The sequence below is a fragment of the Ciconia boyciana genome, chromosome 19 (genome assembly GCF_034638445.1).
Source record: "Ciconia boyciana chromosome 19, ASM3463844v1, whole genome shotgun sequence".
In the NCBI taxonomy this organism is placed as follows: domain Eukaryota; kingdom Metazoa; phylum Chordata; class Aves; order Ciconiiformes; family Ciconiidae; genus Ciconia; species Ciconia boyciana.
In genome coordinates, this window is record NC_132952.1 from 1184009 (window position 1) to 1201462 (window position 17454).

General features: G+C 42.6%; 1 protein-coding gene across 11 annotated transcripts in view; it reads left to right on the forward strand.

The window, feature by feature from the left end:
* EIF4G3 (eukaryotic translation initiation factor 4 gamma 3) overlaps window positions 1–17454 on the forward strand; it is a 147450-nt gene that overhangs the window by 35416 nt on the left and 94580 nt on the right. For 9 of the 11 annotated variants that reach the window (XR_012045806.1, XM_072883870.1, XM_072883867.1 and 6 more), the window contains exons 2-3: window positions 8116–8191; window positions 15343–15486. Coding sequence is in view for 10 of the 11 variants with exons in the window: in XM_072883870.1 (XP_072739971.1) it covers window positions 8116–8191; window positions 15343–15486 (220 nt within the window). In the remaining variant the exon portion in view is untranslated. The remainder of the gene's footprint in view (window positions 1–8115; window positions 8192–15342; window positions 15487–17454) is intronic. The other 2 variants (XM_072883877.1, XM_072883863.1) reach the window with 1 other exon arrangement.

A 17454-nucleotide genomic window follows, 5' to 3' on the forward strand; every position in this document is an offset into this window, starting at 1 on the left:
ATGTGCACGGGTATAAATAGAACCTGCACTCTGAACGTGGCTGCTGCAGTGCAGCTTTAGCACGTTTAGTCAGAAGCGCTAGGTTTTGTGTCGGGTATTGTGTGCCACCCTGAAGTTCGGCGATGCAATCGGATGTGTAAATGTGAATGCCAGCATCCGCAGATATAGAGCAGCGTTCTTCAGCGTGCCTTCGAAACGCGTCGGGCCTCACTCACGAAGGGAAAGGAGAAGAAATCCAAATAGCTGGAGGATGCTGAATCCCAGCAGCGGCAATGCTGGGGGAAGGAGAGGGAAATCGCGCTTTTCAGTAAGCATTTGAAGGTCACATTTTCCTTTCAAGCTGTAATTTTCAGAGGAGCCTTGGAAAGCTTGTCTTCCGACAGCCATTGAGGTTGATTGGGATTTGTGTGCCCCTTTTCTTTTGAAAGCTCTCGCTGCTGCCCTGTTCCTATTGAGTTCAGTGCAAGCGCAGATCGGGTGACATTATGTGGCAGACAGAAGGGAAAGGAAGTGTTTGGGATTATTTAAAAGCTGGTACTGAGATTAATGATACGTAATTAGGTAAAAGGCTTATGATGAATTTCAAGAAAAGTTTTATTATGGGGAGAGTATTCGTTTAGAGTATGGCATAAGCTGGATAAGTAGCGAAAGCCTCACTGCTTGTAACATTTGGATCTGCACAAAGCTTGGGAGATGATACTTTAATGAGGAGCACTTAAATGGCAGAGGGATGGACAAGCCTTATCGCTTTCAGTTATCGTCAAATAGTTCAAACAGGGAGCAAGGAAAGAGTCCTGCAGTCAGTCATTTCGAACGAGGCAATTGCAGTTCATAAAGGAGCCAGTGAGACTGTGAAATATCAACAGTTTTTCTGTAGGTGCATTTCTGGTACAACAGCAAAAGATAAATACCTTAAATAAGGTGTTTGTTACAAGTATAAAATAGCCCATAAATGAGAACTTAAAGAGAATTTGGTGTTATTGTTTAATACACAAAATAACATGAAGGCTTAAAAAGGTAGTTTACACAAACACTTCATTGATCCACTTATAAATTTTATGTTTGACAAATGGAAATTCGGTTGTGAACATTGACTACACATGTTGCAGTAAGGAGCTTTATATTAGGCCATAAAATGTTGAAACAAGCTTAATAATAGCTTTTGCCATAAGATCCTTCTGGGTATAAGTCATTACAGAAGGTGGTGAATCTTGGAAGTATGGTTTGCATCTATTTACAGGCATAGGGGCATGATGATGTACTGCTCTGTTACACAGCTTGGTAATTTTAAACCGTAAACCCTGTTTTTGACACTTTACAAACACCTTGTATTGTGTTCCTTTATTTTTAAAACGTTTGACTAGCCAGAAGTATGTCCTGAATATCAGAATTAAGTATTGGTGTAAAGGTGACATGGCCTTTTAAGGAATTCTTCACCTGCAGCTCTTAACTGTAACTGTATTTCTGAGAGTTCATGCCAGCAAAAAGTTGTGTTTATTTTTTCCCCACTATAATAACAGTAAACACCAAACATTGAAACAACAATCTACCATTCGGTTTTGACCTGTGATACAGTCAGGGCTCTGAATCATACTTTATTTTGACATCTCATCATGTTGTGCAAGACCAGTTGCATCCATCTAAGAAAACTAAAATAAAACCACTGTTTTAATACAGAGGTCCAGCTCATTCCTTTGAGGTATGACCGAAAGGCATGCCCCCCTTGCCAGGAATCCACTAGCAAAAAAAAACCAAACCCTGAACAAACAAAAAAAAACCCCAAACCCACCCTAAAACGAAATGAGATCTCTGCAAGGATGGGAGATGTTACATGTCTGGGCAGCGTGCAGTTGCTGGGGCTGGGTTATGCCGTTGCATATAGGCAGTGGAAGGGTTAGAGAGGGCTGAGCAGCAGGTTGGCATTTTGTTAGGTTCTTCTTAAGCCTTTAAACATTTTCCAAAATCCTTGCGTTATGTTGGTCTTGATTTTTGTAATCATTAATTATCTCTCATCTCTTATTAGCGAGAGCTGCTTAGCTATGAAGAGTATAAGGTGCTAGATTCCTGAAAAAGTGGAGACGACAGGGACACCGGGGAAAACCAGCATGTGCCTCTAATTAAGGGCTTGATTCTGCGTATACACAGGGGGATTGAATTATGGTTGCACGGGCAACATTAATCCTGCCTTTTCTGAAGTTTGGAGTCATTTGCTTTGTAACTTGACTTTTTTTTTTTTTTCCTTGGATGAAGTTTGATTGTAGTAGGTATTTCAGCATGGAGAGAATGGATGGCACTATTTTGATCTTACATATTTCTTTTTTCCCATGTGACATGTCACTTGATGGAGTTTGGTTGGGTTTTTTGGTTTTGTTTGTTTTGGTTTGTTTGTTTGTTTGTGTTTTTTTTGGTTTTAAAGGCTGTAGTTCGTTTTACCAGCTTTCCTTCCCCTGGCTTCTGAAATGTGGCCTGTCAAAAGAGGAATTTATTTTGAAGGGAAAATTGATTCACGAAGTACTTGCTAAATAAATGGGTTCGTGGTGGTGCGCACTGCTGCCTTTGGGGGTAGCGAGCGGAAAGCCAAGGGAAACAAGTTGCAAAATTTCTTGCTGAGGAGTTTGTGTTGCGATTTAATTCTCCTTCTGATAGGGAGCATTGAAACTTCCCAAGCTCTTCATACATTGCAATGCAGATTGCTAAAACACAACGTGCCATAGGTGAGTTTATCTTTTTACCTTATGCTTCCTTTTGTAAGCCTGGTTTGATTTTTATCCTATATAAACTTGCTAAGAGGAGCATGATGCTACCTCCCATCCCTTCTCCGCTGCGTGCACAGCAGAAAAATTTGGGAAGCAGAGGGATTTCAGCAGCATGCAAGCGCTTGGTACGAAACCTCCCCAAGGTATTGCCAAGACCCCCGTTGCACTACCTCTTTAAGACCACAAGCGCGCTGCGAGAGCTCTGCTTGCAAGGCTGAGAGGCAGGCAGGAGCTAAGAAGCCATCCCCGGATGGCACGGATGCAGCCGTGGGTTTTCCCACCGTCGGACGGGGGGAGAAGACCCGGCGCTTGAGCCGGCTCGCTAACGAAGCTCTCCGGGAGCTCGCTGCCAGGTAGGATCGAGCGCGCCGAACAAAAGGCTTCGCCCAGCGAGCGGAGGACGGCGGAGCTGCAAAGGATGGGGTGATGCTGGGGAAGTTTCAGCAAGATGCTGCGATTGGCATAGCAGTTCCCTTTTAACCTTTTAAGTGAGCCCTTGTGGTTTCGGAACCTGCTAAATTAGGTGCTTCTGCCGTTAGGATGTTCACCTCCTGCATCTTAATTGCATGTTAAATAGAGAAGAGGCTGCAGAGGAGAAACATGCTCTTGTAACAGCTCTCTGCCATCAAATACCTCCCTACTCGGAGGGTTTTTAAGAATTCCTTGCACCAAAAAGCTGAGAGAAGTGCTTGAATTTGATGTGGTTTCTTGCCCTTCCGTAATCTTGCTTGATAGTTTTATCTTGTATTTTTTCAGTCGTTTAATACACAATTTCAGTACAAGCAGGGACACGCATCGGGATTATATAACCCCGGGGATAGCTGGTGGGAGACTCGCTCCTTTCTGTGCAGGGATAAAAATCATTAGCTCTGGAATGTTTTTTGTGTAACGTGTTTGCAGACATGCCCTTGGGTACCTGCAGATATTTTTATTCATGTGAGAAGGTGCTTACTCGTTACTATCAGCTGGAAGTGAAGAAAGAGGCCATCAGTGCATGCTCAGGATAAAATGGTTGCTTGTTGGTGAAAATCAGCTTAGGTGAGAAGCACTGAAAATGAATCCATTTTGGAAGAAATTGTAATAGTGTTTTTTCTTTCCCCCTCCAATCTTGGAAGCAGGAACAGAGCAGAAAAACCCGTACAAATTCTTGCTGTAAGGGCTTATTTTACTGCATGTTTTCAGGTTGTTCTTTGCTGTAAAACGCACAAAAATCTTGCAGTATTTCAGTTTTGTAGCAGGATTAGAACAAGCAGACAAATGTGATACAAGGGGGAGATTTCTGCAAGAAATTCCTCCTGACTTTTACTTAACTCTGCATTTGTCAGTGCCTCTGAATGCTCCAGCTGACGGGCAGCTCTGGTCTGGATTTTTTTTCTTTAATCGCTTTACAGAGAAGCTGCATATTCTCTCTCTCCTCAGAGCATGGCTATGGCTGTCTAATTAAAATATATCCTCCTCCTTTTAGGGAGACTTTTTGTTTCAAGAAAAATTCTGTTTCCTTTCCAACCGGCATTACTATCTTTGCCTGCCTTTTCCCACTGGGTCTTTAATAGCTCCTGAAATTCCCCAGCTTGTAATCACTGCTGCAGCCAGATGGGGACTAGGTGGAACTCCCATTGCATCTGTGCCTGCTTTTATTAATCTGCCAGAAGTATCTCACTTACGTGGATTTTTAAATATGTACATATATATATATATATTCATGAGTTAATGAGCCCTAAAGAGCAATGAAGAGAATCCAGAGTCAGTGCTACCCGCTGGCTGCCATCCTTCTCCCGGTTTTCGGCGTGATGCTGATGGAGGAGGGAGAGCTGTAAAGAGTCTTTCAGCCCGACACAAGCGTGAAAAGCGGAGACTGTAGTTCCACTTTACTAACCTGCCAGTTGCAGATGTGATTTAAGAGGTTCCCCTTGCTCCTGCGCTTCTGCTTCGTCGCCCACCTCGTCTTTTCTCCCTGCAGTAAAGGAAGGATCTCTGACAACGGTGTGAGGTTTGGGTTTAGCTTTGCTTTTCCACCACCCCCCCCCTTCCCACCCTCCTGGATCATTTCAGAGCATGGCTGCACAAATAGTTGAATCGGTGCAGCTGAAGAGGGTGACGTGGGTGGCAAGGATATAGGGGGAGGAGGAGGAAGAGGAGGGAGGGCACAGGATCCTCCTGAATTGGATCTAAGCATGCCAGAATAGTAACAGGAAAGAGCTGCCTGAATTATTCAGCATATCCCCGTCTTCTTTGCGCTGTGGTTAATTAAGCGCAGCAATAGAGCCAGGCTGGGTTATACTTTAACGCTTAAAACTTTACTGCGTGTGATGGGGGCAGCGGGAGGGCAGTGTTCGTGCAGTTTGCATTGCATCTCGGGTTGTGCAGCTCTCGATGGTACTGAAATCTGTATGTAGTGAAAGAAGGTGAGTGCCCCAGAGGATGGTTTGCTGTGGACGTGGACAAGACGATGCTGCTGGATGAGATTTCGCTTCCCACCTGCCTGCCGCGACCCATTCACGTCCCATGGTGGAGTCTCCCGTGCTGTGCTTAATCCACGTCTAGGAAAAAGAGACTTGTTAGCGAGAGTCTGCTGATGAACGTTTGCAGTCGCCCGGGCTCGCTTCTCCTGAAATAACAGCAACTGTTACCCCAGGATGGACTCCTTTGGCAGATGTGAGGGGAAGGAGGGTAGTCACTTCTACCAGGGGGGCAGAAACAAGCTCCAGGAAGCTTGCAGGGAAGCCGTAACCTTTCCACCTGCCCAGGTCTTTGCAGAGAGTCAGTCTATAGGTGCCAGAAGTTAGATGTTGGAAATAATCGCTTTCTCCAACCATTATATCTCATTTAGGCTGACTGGAGTTTAAGGCATTTTTGTCCCTATCAGCCTCGCATCCAGATTAAGTCCTTTGGCAAACAGGACTTAAAAGGTTTCTTTTTAATCTGATGGGAATCATTGCTTTCCAGAAGTGATATTAAATGGCAACCCCAAACTCAGAAAATCCATCTAAACTGCTCAGTCCTTTAGGCAGCTCTTCCTGGGTGCAAAAAGAGAGGTTACTCTGCTCAAAGATTATATTCTCCTGGCTTATGTAAGTTCTAAAATAAGAAAATAAATCCCAACCTTCTCAAGGATGGAACAGTTTTTCCAAACTCGGGAACGATCCCTTTTGAAGCAGCTCAATTGTCAAAACTGCCTCGAGATTGAAAGTCTCAGCTGTGACAAAAGGGCGGCAGCTTAAAACCGTGCCTCCACCCTATCCTTCTTTATCAGAAGATGGTTATGGGTGTGAGGGTAGGGTGCTACGGTGGTGGCATGCAGAATATTTGTGAGTTTTCATTCTGTCTTGTAGTGTGTTTCTAATCCTCCTCTCCCAAATTTTGGCTTTCTGCCAGTGTTTTCCAAAACTCAGGAATGGATGTAAGATCCTCAGGACGAAGGCTAGGAGTGGCGCCTCGGCTCCGTTGAAGTCTGTGACGAATCTTCCCGTTGCTTCGCTGAAGTCAGGATTTTACATCTAATTTTGTTGTTAAAAACCTCTTTATTTTATCAAATGATACCACTTACGCGCGAGCTGGCGAGCCTGCAAATTGAAGACAAGCTTTAGACCCTGAAAATAAATTCTTGCACTCCTTTAAAAAAAAAAAAAAAGAAAAAGAGAGATGTAGGCTGAGTGAGCACCGTCTTGGGAACCAGTGGTGCCAGATCCTCATCTCAGTTCTCTCAGTCTGGAGCTGGTTGTAGGCGTCCTGTTTACACCTGCCAGGCTTTAACGGGGACATTACTTACATGCAAAGGTGTTGTGAAGGTCAGGGGCGGTCTTTTCTGTGCGTAATCCTATAATGCAGGGTTTTTATCATGTCTGGCTTTCAAACAGCAAATATATAACAAAATTGGAAGTTTTTAGAACAATTTCTCAGCCTGCTCGGTGAGGGTGGACCTTTTTAGTGATGTGTTCGGTATCAAAATAGTGCGATACCATAAATTTGTTTCTGCTCTGCCTTAGCGCTGGTCTTGGAGGAGGAGATCCAGCTGGGGAGCGCTGCACATGGTCGACAGATGCAGAGCAGGTCGCCTCTGAACAGTCCTTACTTCAACCTTAAAGTTTTGTATGTTTTAAGGAAGGGGAGCAGGTGGGATTGTGGAGTTTGGATCGCTGTCGAGTTGTCTCGGCGCTGGCAGGGTGTCTCCTGCCGCTGTGATGTTGGTCCCTGCAAAGGTTTGGGCAGCAGCATTTCTTTGCAGCTCAAGCTTGTAGTGCAAAGGGAGGAGTCTTGCAAGACTGAACCTAGGTTAGCTTGAAAATTTAACTTATGAGTGGTATTTTTCCTCTTTTGAACAAAACCCAAGAAGTGTTTTCATTATTTTATTTTTTTTTTTTTAAGCATCTGCCATCATGTTAACACATGAGGTCTGTGTTGCTGGCTGGTGTGCAAGAAACTTAATCAATCAGGCTGTTCTCATTTTCCAAGAGGCTTTGACGTATAAAGTATAAACAGCAAAAAGGTGAAATCTGAATATGGCATTTAGTGGAAAATTTTTCAGCAAGTTAAGCATGGCTTTTTTGTGACGGTGGGCGTCGGGTATTGAGTAGACATATGCTGGACCTAAGGCCACAAGATGTTAGCGAAGTCAGGAAGCTTTTTTCTTTTAAATACCTGCATCCTGTTTTTTTTATTCAGCAAGTAAAATGGATTCTAGCTTATTTGTTTGTTGCATAAAGTCTCTCCCCCCCCCCCGCCCCCCCCGCCCCCAGATTCCCACAATACCTTTCCAATTTAAGAAGACTATTGCAATTTGCCTTTAAATAACCCTGCAGCAGATCATCAGAACTTAAAATCTATCTGACAGCCCCTTTTAGAAGCGATTTGGGTGGGTGGATGAGGAAAGGAGTTACTGGTTGAAGAGAGGCAAACAAGGAAACAATTATAACGCTATTCCTGCGTGGCTAGCAAAACAGGCACTGCCTTTGTCAGAAAATGCCCTGCTGATCAGCAGGGTTTGTCTCGCTGAATGCGAAGGGCTTGTGGGGTTTGGTTTTTTCCCTTACTCTTTGAAAAAAAAAAAAAAAAAAAAGAGGTGGGGGATTCTCTTGACAGGATGGTTTTGTAGATTGTTCGGCAATTTGTTTGCTTTCGGTTTCTCTTGCGATATTTGTCAGTGACATCTCCTTTTTGAAGCCGCACTTTGCTCCTCTTTTGGAAAACCTTGAAGGACCGTAGCTGCCTGGTTGCACGTGAGTGCCTTGGAGATGTTTGTGTGTCTGCCTGAGCGTGGAAGGTGACCGGCTGCATTAATGGATGACGTGTTGGCTGTGTGTATCGCCCAAAACATGACCCTTCCTTCGATGTTGCTTTCCTTAACTTGGCTGTATTGCAGAATCCCCCGAGGTCCTGTTCAGCAGCCCCTCGAGGATCGGATCTTCACTCCGACCGTCTCCGCTGTGTACAGCACTGTGAGTATCTGGCTGGTGCCGCTGCGGTCGTGTTGCTTTTGAAAGGAGCGTGCTTTCCAAGCATAAGGAAATGGTATAGTTTTCTAAAAAGCAATACATTTAAAAAGCATACGGTTTAAAAACCATACAATTAAACAAAATGCAACTTTTTTTTGCCCCCTAAAATAAATGATGCTGGATGAAGACCCTTTTTGTTGCATGTGAGTAGGAAAAGAAGAAATCTTGGGGACTTTTGGGTCCATTCCTTTTTTTGTTAAGTGTCTGTAGTTTTATTTAGCAGATATGAGAGTGGGTTTTCCTAACAGAGTGTCACCTGAGTGAAAATGTTACTGGCCATTTTTTCAGTCTGTTGGCTCCATCTCTTTCCTGCCTCCTGTAATTTGAAGACTGGCTTGTTGGAGTATATTAGTGGCTGCACATTTCTAATAGTTTCTTATCGGAAAAACAATCAAGGAAGGTTTGTTTTTCACGTGAAACATTCCATTACATAGAGGAAGAAATGTTTTGATGGTAGACTGAATATTTGGGAAAGGTGCTTTTGGCTCACTGTCCTACATGTTTGTTTATAAAGCTTGATTATCGAGGAAATTTAGCTTAGAAATGTAGCGACGTTTATTTGTGAACATATGATAGCGTTTTCCTTTTATTCATGTCTTTTTTTCAAATGGTAATAGCTGGAAGCCCAGTGTTATTTATAAGCTTTGCTAAATCAGCACAGCCCTGGGAAAGTAATATTTTGCTTTTCTGGTGGGATAGTGCAAATATTTTTAATGCCAAAAAAACACTTTTAAGCTGCTCTTTTAATTATTTGGAAAATAGGAAGAAAAGCTGTAGATGGGAGAAATGAACTGTTTTTTATGCAGTAACATAAGCTGCTTATAGAAAAACATAAGCTGCTGTACAAGGTTTTCTCCTTCCCCCTGTTTGCATGAATAACTGGCGAAGGGGTTATCAGCTCCATCTCCTCTGTGCGGAGTCCGGGTCTGGAGCATCTTTGGCCCCTTCCTTTTTTGGGCTGTAGAGAAGAGTTCTGTGATCGCCTCTTCTACCAAGGAGACTGCTTTCAAGAGATGCAAAGCCGAGCTTTGCGCAGGATTAAGTGCAAAAGTGCTGTCCAGTGCCCGTTGGTCCAAGGAAGGCAGAGACTCGGGTGGGCGTTGTAGTAACAGGATGACTCAGGCTTGACCGGGGATGGTCTGCTGGCCAGCCAGCAGTGGATTTCCATCCAGGTGAGTGGGAAAGGTTGGGGTACAGCTCTGATGAGAGTTTAAGATTTCAAGGTTTGTGGCTTTCACAGCAGCGGATCGACAGATTTCAGCTGCGGACTGGTTTTGGATTTTTTTTTTTTTTTTGCTAGCTCTGTCCTCAATATCATACACATATGTATGTGTCTATATGCATATGTATGTATGCAAAAAAGCAAAACCAAAGAAACATAAATGTACAAACAGTTGTAATAAATAATTCAGTTTGTATTATCCTTTATATACCCCATACAATGCTTAAAAACCACTTTAAAAATATCTGAATTCCTTTTGGGGGAAAAAGAAGGTTATTTTTTTTCAATTCTTTCCTCCAAAGACATAATTCAGATGCCTGTGGGAAAATATGACTGTAAAAATTTAAATTAATGTAAAATATAAAAGTGACTGTGAAGAATGACCTAAAATAGATTTTCAGTGTGGAAAAATATCACTCCTTGATATGTTACAGGAATAGAAGCCAGTGCTAGGAGTATCTCGGTTCTAGGCTTTAAGAAAACACAAGTTTGAAAGAAAATTTCATGTTTTAGGGAAAGGAGAGAAATTTCTCAGCTAGGTTCCTTTTGAGCTTCTATTTGAAGCCCTTGGCAGATTGCAAATTTAGAGAAGTCCTAGAAAAAATGAATTAGGATGGAAGAGGCACGTGATTGGAGGTCCTTGACAAATTCATTTGTCGTAGGCCTCTGCGGTTTATTACGGAAGTAGCAGCATCATGTATTTAAGGTCTGGGTTTGCAACAAATAGGTTGTTTTGTAGTTTATGATTTTTATATATAGGTTGTCTAGATTTTACAAAAGTCAGGTAGTACAGAGGTGTGGAAGAGAGCACCATCTTCAGCACCCAGGAACTGCTTTTTTACTTCCACATTTTATTTGCTCTGTCATCGTATGTGGTTTTCCACACAGATTACACACTACAGTTTTCAAATACGTGTATTTTGGTGGAGGACGGCTGGTTTAGGAAGAGGTCTGTGGTCTGATACCACCGCGCAGTGACTCTGAGCTGCCTTGGTGTTTTCCCTGTAGGTTATAGTGTGTCATGCGTGGGGTGGGAGGACGAATCATTTGAGATACGGGCAACCCACAGATGAAACCACTATTTTTAGTTAGATAAAGATGAAAAATAATTTGGTTATCCTTTCCATGCCTTTTCACATGTATTATCAGGACCTCAGTTGCACATTCCTGAGCTCTTTTTTTCCCAGAACTACGTGATGCTTGCCAAAAATGGGAATGGAAAATCATGTGGCTTTCACTATGAGCCCCAATAATCTGCCCTGAAATGAAACTGGAGGAACACGTTTTCCTGTTGGGCAGAGATAGGAGGTGAGGAAGAAGCAAAGTGTGATTTGTCAGATGAAGTGCAGTTTGTCCAAGAATGTGGATATGCTTAAAATTCCCAACAAAACTTTGGTAGAACTTCTTTCTCAATGAAATCATACTGGTATTAAGAACAAAAACCCCGAACCATCTGTCATCTTCATTTATTTTATATAGTATACTGTAGAAAACACTGATATTTGGTAGGGTTGGGGGTTTTTTGTGTTGTTTTTTTGTTTTTTAAATAAATCCAGCGGTAGAATTACTTTAAAGCAAATCATACTCATTTCAGTGAAATAATCTTGTAGTAATTTCCTCTCATCGATAGTGGAGAATGCCATATCATAAGAACTACTTTTGGACGTAAAGATTTGGGGTTTGTCCTGTAAGCAGCTTCTTGCGTGGTGCCTCCTAATTCTTTGCACTGCAAGAAATTAATGCAATTACTTTTCCATCTGCTGTAAGATCCCAGACCTGTGGAATCTGGAATGGGGAATGGAAGAAGAATGAAATTTTGTTTCTGTTTGAAATATTTCAAAGAAATATATTCAGAGAAGCTCTTTGGCTTGGAGTTCGGGGGAAAGACATTGACATCTAACAGAAGGGGAACTGCACCAAAGGTGACCTTAAATATCACAGGCCATCATGTGTGCCTGCACCCAGAGTAACGGGGGCTGAGTTCTAGTGAAAACCAAATGAATGTGGAGTAATGATCAGAAGCAGATGTGCTCTTCAAATTCAGCATGAGGCATGAGTTGGGAATCAGATAAGAGCAACAACTGTGCTAATGTACATGCAGTTCTCACACAAATAACCATTTTTGGCAGATTACGGTGGAGGTTCATAACTGCCTCAGTAACATGTTGTGATCTCAAGCGCTGAAGCTTGGACCAAAAATACTTTGGCATAACCTTTTATAAGCTAAGGAGCAACAGTGACTCCTGGATGTGAACTGATTAGAAACAAGTGTTAATTTGATGTACCTGTTTGGAGAGAAGTTGGTTGGGTGTAGCCTTGAGCAGAGTTTCCATAGCATGGCTAGATCCAACGCTGATTTTAATTTTCTGTATTAATTGCAATCTCACTGTGTCTCTTTGGAGTAGATACCGCCTCGTGTCAGGTTGCCCAGCTCAGTGCCAGCTGATGGTAAAGAAGATAATGTGAAAGTGAGGTGCCGAAGAACCTACTTGCCCCAGATTTTCAGTGACTAAGGCTTGACTCCGTTTGCTTCTTTGGGTGTTTGTTTGGTGGCTTTTCTGCAACGGGGTGCCCATTGGTGGCCCCCCAGTAATTTCACACCCAGCAGAGGTACTGTGATTTGCCTTTGTGTCCTTTAAAGGGATCTTCCTGCAATGAAGAGAATCCCGTAGAAAAGAGATTAGGGAGGATTAGCTGCTCCAGCCACTCTGTGCTTAAAGGAAGGATCTGGGTCAGGAGGCCGACTCGTTCCCGTGCCCGGCTGCGGTGGAGGCTGCAAAGTGTGCAAGAGGGATGCTCAGTTCCTCGCGTGCTGGCAGCGCTGCTTTGAAGCTGTTTGCACCAGCCTGAGCGAATAAATTCTGCCCGAGTCTGAACCCTTTTTTAAAATTTGTTTAGGAAAAGAGCAGTTCTTAATGTTAAACTATTTTCCCTGTAATCGAGGGATTTTTGTGGCATGCCCCATCCATTCTGATTGAACCGGAATGTTTCACGGACATAACTGTGTATTTGAAATTAGGTACTTGGAGGGGGAAGAATAATCCCAGACTTGTGAAAGATGCTAAAAACAAAAGATTTAAGCGCAAAAGGAAAAGAGAGAATTCTAGCCTGAGTTTTTATTTTGTGTTTAATTCATTATTTCCTTTAAAACACAGGATTAAGGCTTTTGGAAAACTAAAGTTAGCCTCTTGCTACTCAGTTAAGGAAAAAAGAAAGTAATGCCCTAGAAAATTAAGATGTAATTTTGTGTATCCAGTTTTAGGAGAATAATTTAATCTTTAGATTTAAGAAGGATATTTGCTTCCATAGTAATCTCAGACCAAGTTTATGTTGTGCAGAATCCTATTTAATAAACAGAAGACTAAACCCCTGGCACTATGAGGGCAAACATGCCATAACACAAGTGATGAGCTCATAGAGTCTCCCCCTGGTTGATTTTTAAAAAAATTACTGAATAAACATACAAATACAGCAAGTTTGGCTTCCTTTATCACCTGTTAACATTCAAATCTGTGTCTTACATTTCTGTTTATTTGCAAGTAATTTCTTGTAGGAGCCAAGAGGAAGGTGTCAAAATACCTGCGTTGCTGTAGCTGGTGTGACAGCTGCTCTGTGCTTTTGCTTGTGCTGGAAGGGCAGCTGACTTCTTTATTTTGTGGGTCCACTAAGCTAGACTTGGCTAATGGTAGGAAGTCCTATCAGGTCAGTGGTAGACTCCCATTAGATACTGTCCAAGTGTGTTGTTGCCAAGGTATCAGGATGGTAGGATTCTATGATCGTTCTATTGCCTTAATTAGGCTTTCAAGCAAATTTTAGTAGGTCCAGACCTGTGTCTGGAATGTATCTGCTGCTTGTCTGCTGCATTGCACAAGGGTGTCTCGTGGACCATCGTTCATGCAGCTGCGCAGCTTTCCTTTCAGTTTGGCTTCCAGATTTCATACCCAATTCAAAACAGCATTCCTTGCAGTCTTTAATTAACCTCCAATCTAGGTTATTTGCATGTTTTAATTTCTGAAGAGGACTGTTGAATGCTCACGCTAACCTGGGATATTATTAGTGCCCCATCCCCCTTGTCAAACGTTTGTGTGGGCTTGGGTGCTGTTGGAGATCAGAGGATTTTGGATGGCCTTGGCCTTAGTTGGAATAGTGTGTGCACTTGTAAGCGTGGGGAGATAATAGCTGGCAGTGTTTGAAGTACCAAAGCTATTGCAAAATAACCTCTTTTTCTCCACAAGAAGCAACATTCAGGGAGACATCTTGGTGATGAGTACGCTCTTAACCTATGCATGGGGCTGTTGCTATGAATGATTTCTTTGTATTTTGTGTTGCCTTTGCTTCCTTCTCCCTCCCTTAACTGCATTTTCTGATATCTGTCATGATACATAGTCACTTCTAAACACCAAGTACTGCACGATTGACGTGACAAGTCTTTCAAGGTTGTCTTAGGAGTCATGTAAGAGACTTTGATTTTCTTGGGGATGGGACGTAGAAAGTTTTATGATGCTCTCTGTAATGCTGGTTTTGATTCGGCCGACTGAGGCTGTGCATGCACACCTGCCAATCTAGATCAGCCAAAAAAAAAAAAAAAAAAAAGATGATTCCTCCCTGGGGAAGGGAAGGATGCAGTTGGGGACAGAGGATGAGGTTCTCTGACTTGACCCACCCTCTTCTCTGAGCACAAGGGTGCTGTAAATCTTCCCACAGCGAATGATTCTGGACCGTTTCCAAGCCTCGAGAAATTGCACATTATCATTCTCGTTGCTGGTGCAGCTGTTTTAGTGGTTTAGGTAATGTAACGACAGGCAGTGATACTTGGAGTGCAATAAAATGGCTTGGAAAAAGCATTTAGTCATGAACTCTGTGACTTTTGTTCTCATACTTTGCTGTCTTGGAGCTTGGTGCTAATACTCCGTTAAAGATCAAGAGCCAGGAATTTCCTTCTGCCTTCTTTTCCGATACTGGGGAAATATGTACACACACATATCTGCCTACGCGGTGGCAATGTCCCCTTCTAAGCATCGCCTGGTTTTGTGCTTTGAAGTGCCTATAGCTAAATGGTGCTTTTCAGCAAGTGAAATACAGGTCTGAGAAAAGGTCAGTGAGAAGCGAGTGCTGGACTAATATACTGTAAGCTTTAACCAAATCTGCAAAAACTTAGTTGTGTTGAATTGTTGGGGTGTGTCACCCAATGGTTATGTGATTCTTTTTTTTCCTTTGATCCTCCTTTTTTTACTACAGCGACTATATAAAGTATATTTAAAATACTTCCATCATGGAGATAGTACAGTGGAGCAAGTACATGTGCCATGAATATATTTTACAACATTTTGCTTGATGTGTTTTGATGAGTATTTTTTTATAGAAGCTGAGAAAGGAGATAAGTATATGCAAGAATTGCTTTGGTATTTCATTCTTTGCTGGTGGCAAGCCCTTCAGATAACAAGGCCTCTGTGCAGTCCTTTTTTTCCTTTTTGGAGAGAAGTATGCAAATTTTCCCCTTACTTTGTTTTTTGGGTCACTGGTAATGTGTATCCCTTGGCAAAATCACAATATTGTTTGGTGTGGCTTATAACGGAAAGATCAGAAGATCCCAGGCCTGAAGTCAAAGCGATACTGCAAAGCAAGACCCCAGCAGTAAAGCTCATCCAGTTCATACACATTTCCACCAGTGACTCCAGCTGGTGCTCTTATTTTTTGATCCTTCCCTGTTTTTCTGAATCATATAAGTAATTAACTAACTTGTACAGCCTTTCACTTATATATAAAATAATATATATATTTATATAAAAAAAGATGCTGCTAGCTGCTTTCTTAAAAAGAAGATTACAGTATCTGTACCGATTGGATTACTAATATTATGTTTTACTAACAGTTTATCTCCACACAGGTAACACAAGTAGCAAGACAACCGGGTCCTCCTGCCCCATCCCCTTACACTGCACATGAAATAAATAAGGGACACCCAAATCTTGCTGCAACGCCACCGGGACATGCATCGTCCCCTGGGCTTTCACAGGTAAGAGCTGGCATTGGAGCAGAGCGTTCCCAGCCTCCCTCTTTTCCTCTTGTCTGATTCTGAGCTTTGCTGCTCAAAAATTGACATAGCTGTCTTGTCTGTGACCAATGTATAAAACTTGATTAATGAATAATGTCTTTATGTGGCTCAAACCTTGCAGTGACTTACAGGTAGCGTTCAGGTTTATTAGGCATCAGTTCATTGTTGATTCTGTAACAGAAACTAAAAGCAACTTGAAAAATGACAGGAAATACTTATTGATGAGGAATGTGCTTAGCTATTGGGTTAGGCTGCTTTGGGGCACGGCCTGACTTCCATTTTAAATGCCGAAAAGGTGCCCGATGTCCTCTGCTAGGGATTTTCCATTTCAAATGTTTTGTACTGGATGCTGCAATTCTGTAATTCTCCTAAGAAGTGGGACAGTAAAATGAATTACAAAAATGAATGCTAATAAAAGGAACGAGACAAAGGACTGATTACAAAAAAAGTACAGAAGAAGAGATAAATAGGAGTTATAATAAGAATGGAGAAATAGCATTTAGTAAGATATGTAGAATAAATTGCTCTTTTTGTGGTCTTTATTAGATCAATATTCTACAGGGTTGACGTGAGAGTGGAGAAGCTTATCTTAAAAAATGAAGGGGCAAAAGAGACAGGTAATGGGGCGCAGAAAGAAGGAAGATGAAAGATACAGGATCGGGGAGAGCGCGATATGTAAAAGCATTGAGGTTTGAGGTAGAGGAAAGCCTTATGTTTCGTTTGCTCTTGTTTAATTTATACTTGTTTGAATAAATGGAATAAAGTAGGAAGACATGAGTAGGTCGGCTATTAAGAAGTGCGGGTTCGTTCTGAACAAGATGTTAAGTGGGGAGGCAGGATGACAAGCCGAGGATGGGCTGGGAACGGCTGCGTGCCACGGCGAGGTGGTGGTGCAAGCCTCGAGCGTATTGCAGCGCTGGGAGAAGGCAAGCTTTCTAGTCCTCCTGCCAGCCTCTTTAATTTGGATGAAATATTAAACTGCAACTGACCTTTTAGACTAGGAGATGCGTGAAAACAAATAAGGTCATGTAAGGAACACTTCACCTTAATATTACGCGTTCTAGATAAAACTTGGTGGGAAAACTGGAAACTTGTGGTCATGTTTGAAAATGTGCAAATGCTCATGCTTCATGGAGTGGGAAATTAGAGGCTGAAGTATCTATTCAGGATCGTAAGTAGCTTGCAGGCATTAGTCAGTGGTATCGGAGCTGTTTCTTGCATTCTCGCTGCGTGGTTGTTGGAAATAAAGTCTCTGGTTTGAAGACTGAGCCTCACATAACAGAGGGAGAATGTAGCAGGGTTGCAGAGCAAACCCTAAAATGTTGTCTGGCTTGTGTCGTGTACCAAGAAATTCAGTCCTGGTAAACCTCATCAACAGAGGGAAGCTAATCATGTGGCAGATAAGAGGGGAAGAAAGAGAACATTCTAGGCAGCCTCTTCTAAAAAAAAATTCTAATCAAGGTTTTTTTTTTTCTTCCCTTAATACTTTCCTGTTGAGTCAGTGCATACGTAATCAGTGGGCTCTGTGCCAAATCCCCACTCCAGCCAGCCGGGAAAACGCTCATTTCCTGTTCTGCTGGCTCTTATCATCTTGGAAATGAGCGTCAGATTGTGTCACTCCGATGCTGCTAGTAGGAGCGGTTTGACCTTACGTCCTCCATGTCAGCTGAGGATCCTCGGCAGCTCTGGGAGGATTTTTGTCCTCTGACTGTATGGGGCTGACCCTTGCTTGCTTAGAGGAAGAAGAAGCAAGATCCAAGGTTATAAGCCAGGTGAAGCATCGGTCATTGCACACTTTTGGGACTATACAGGAGTGAGGTCTGGGGAGCTTTCCCTAAGTGATTCCTACAGAGCTGGGATTCGGTAGCAAAGCAGCAAAAATAGTGGTTTCTGTTCATTCACAGCGCCTGCTTGCCTCTGACCAGGTCT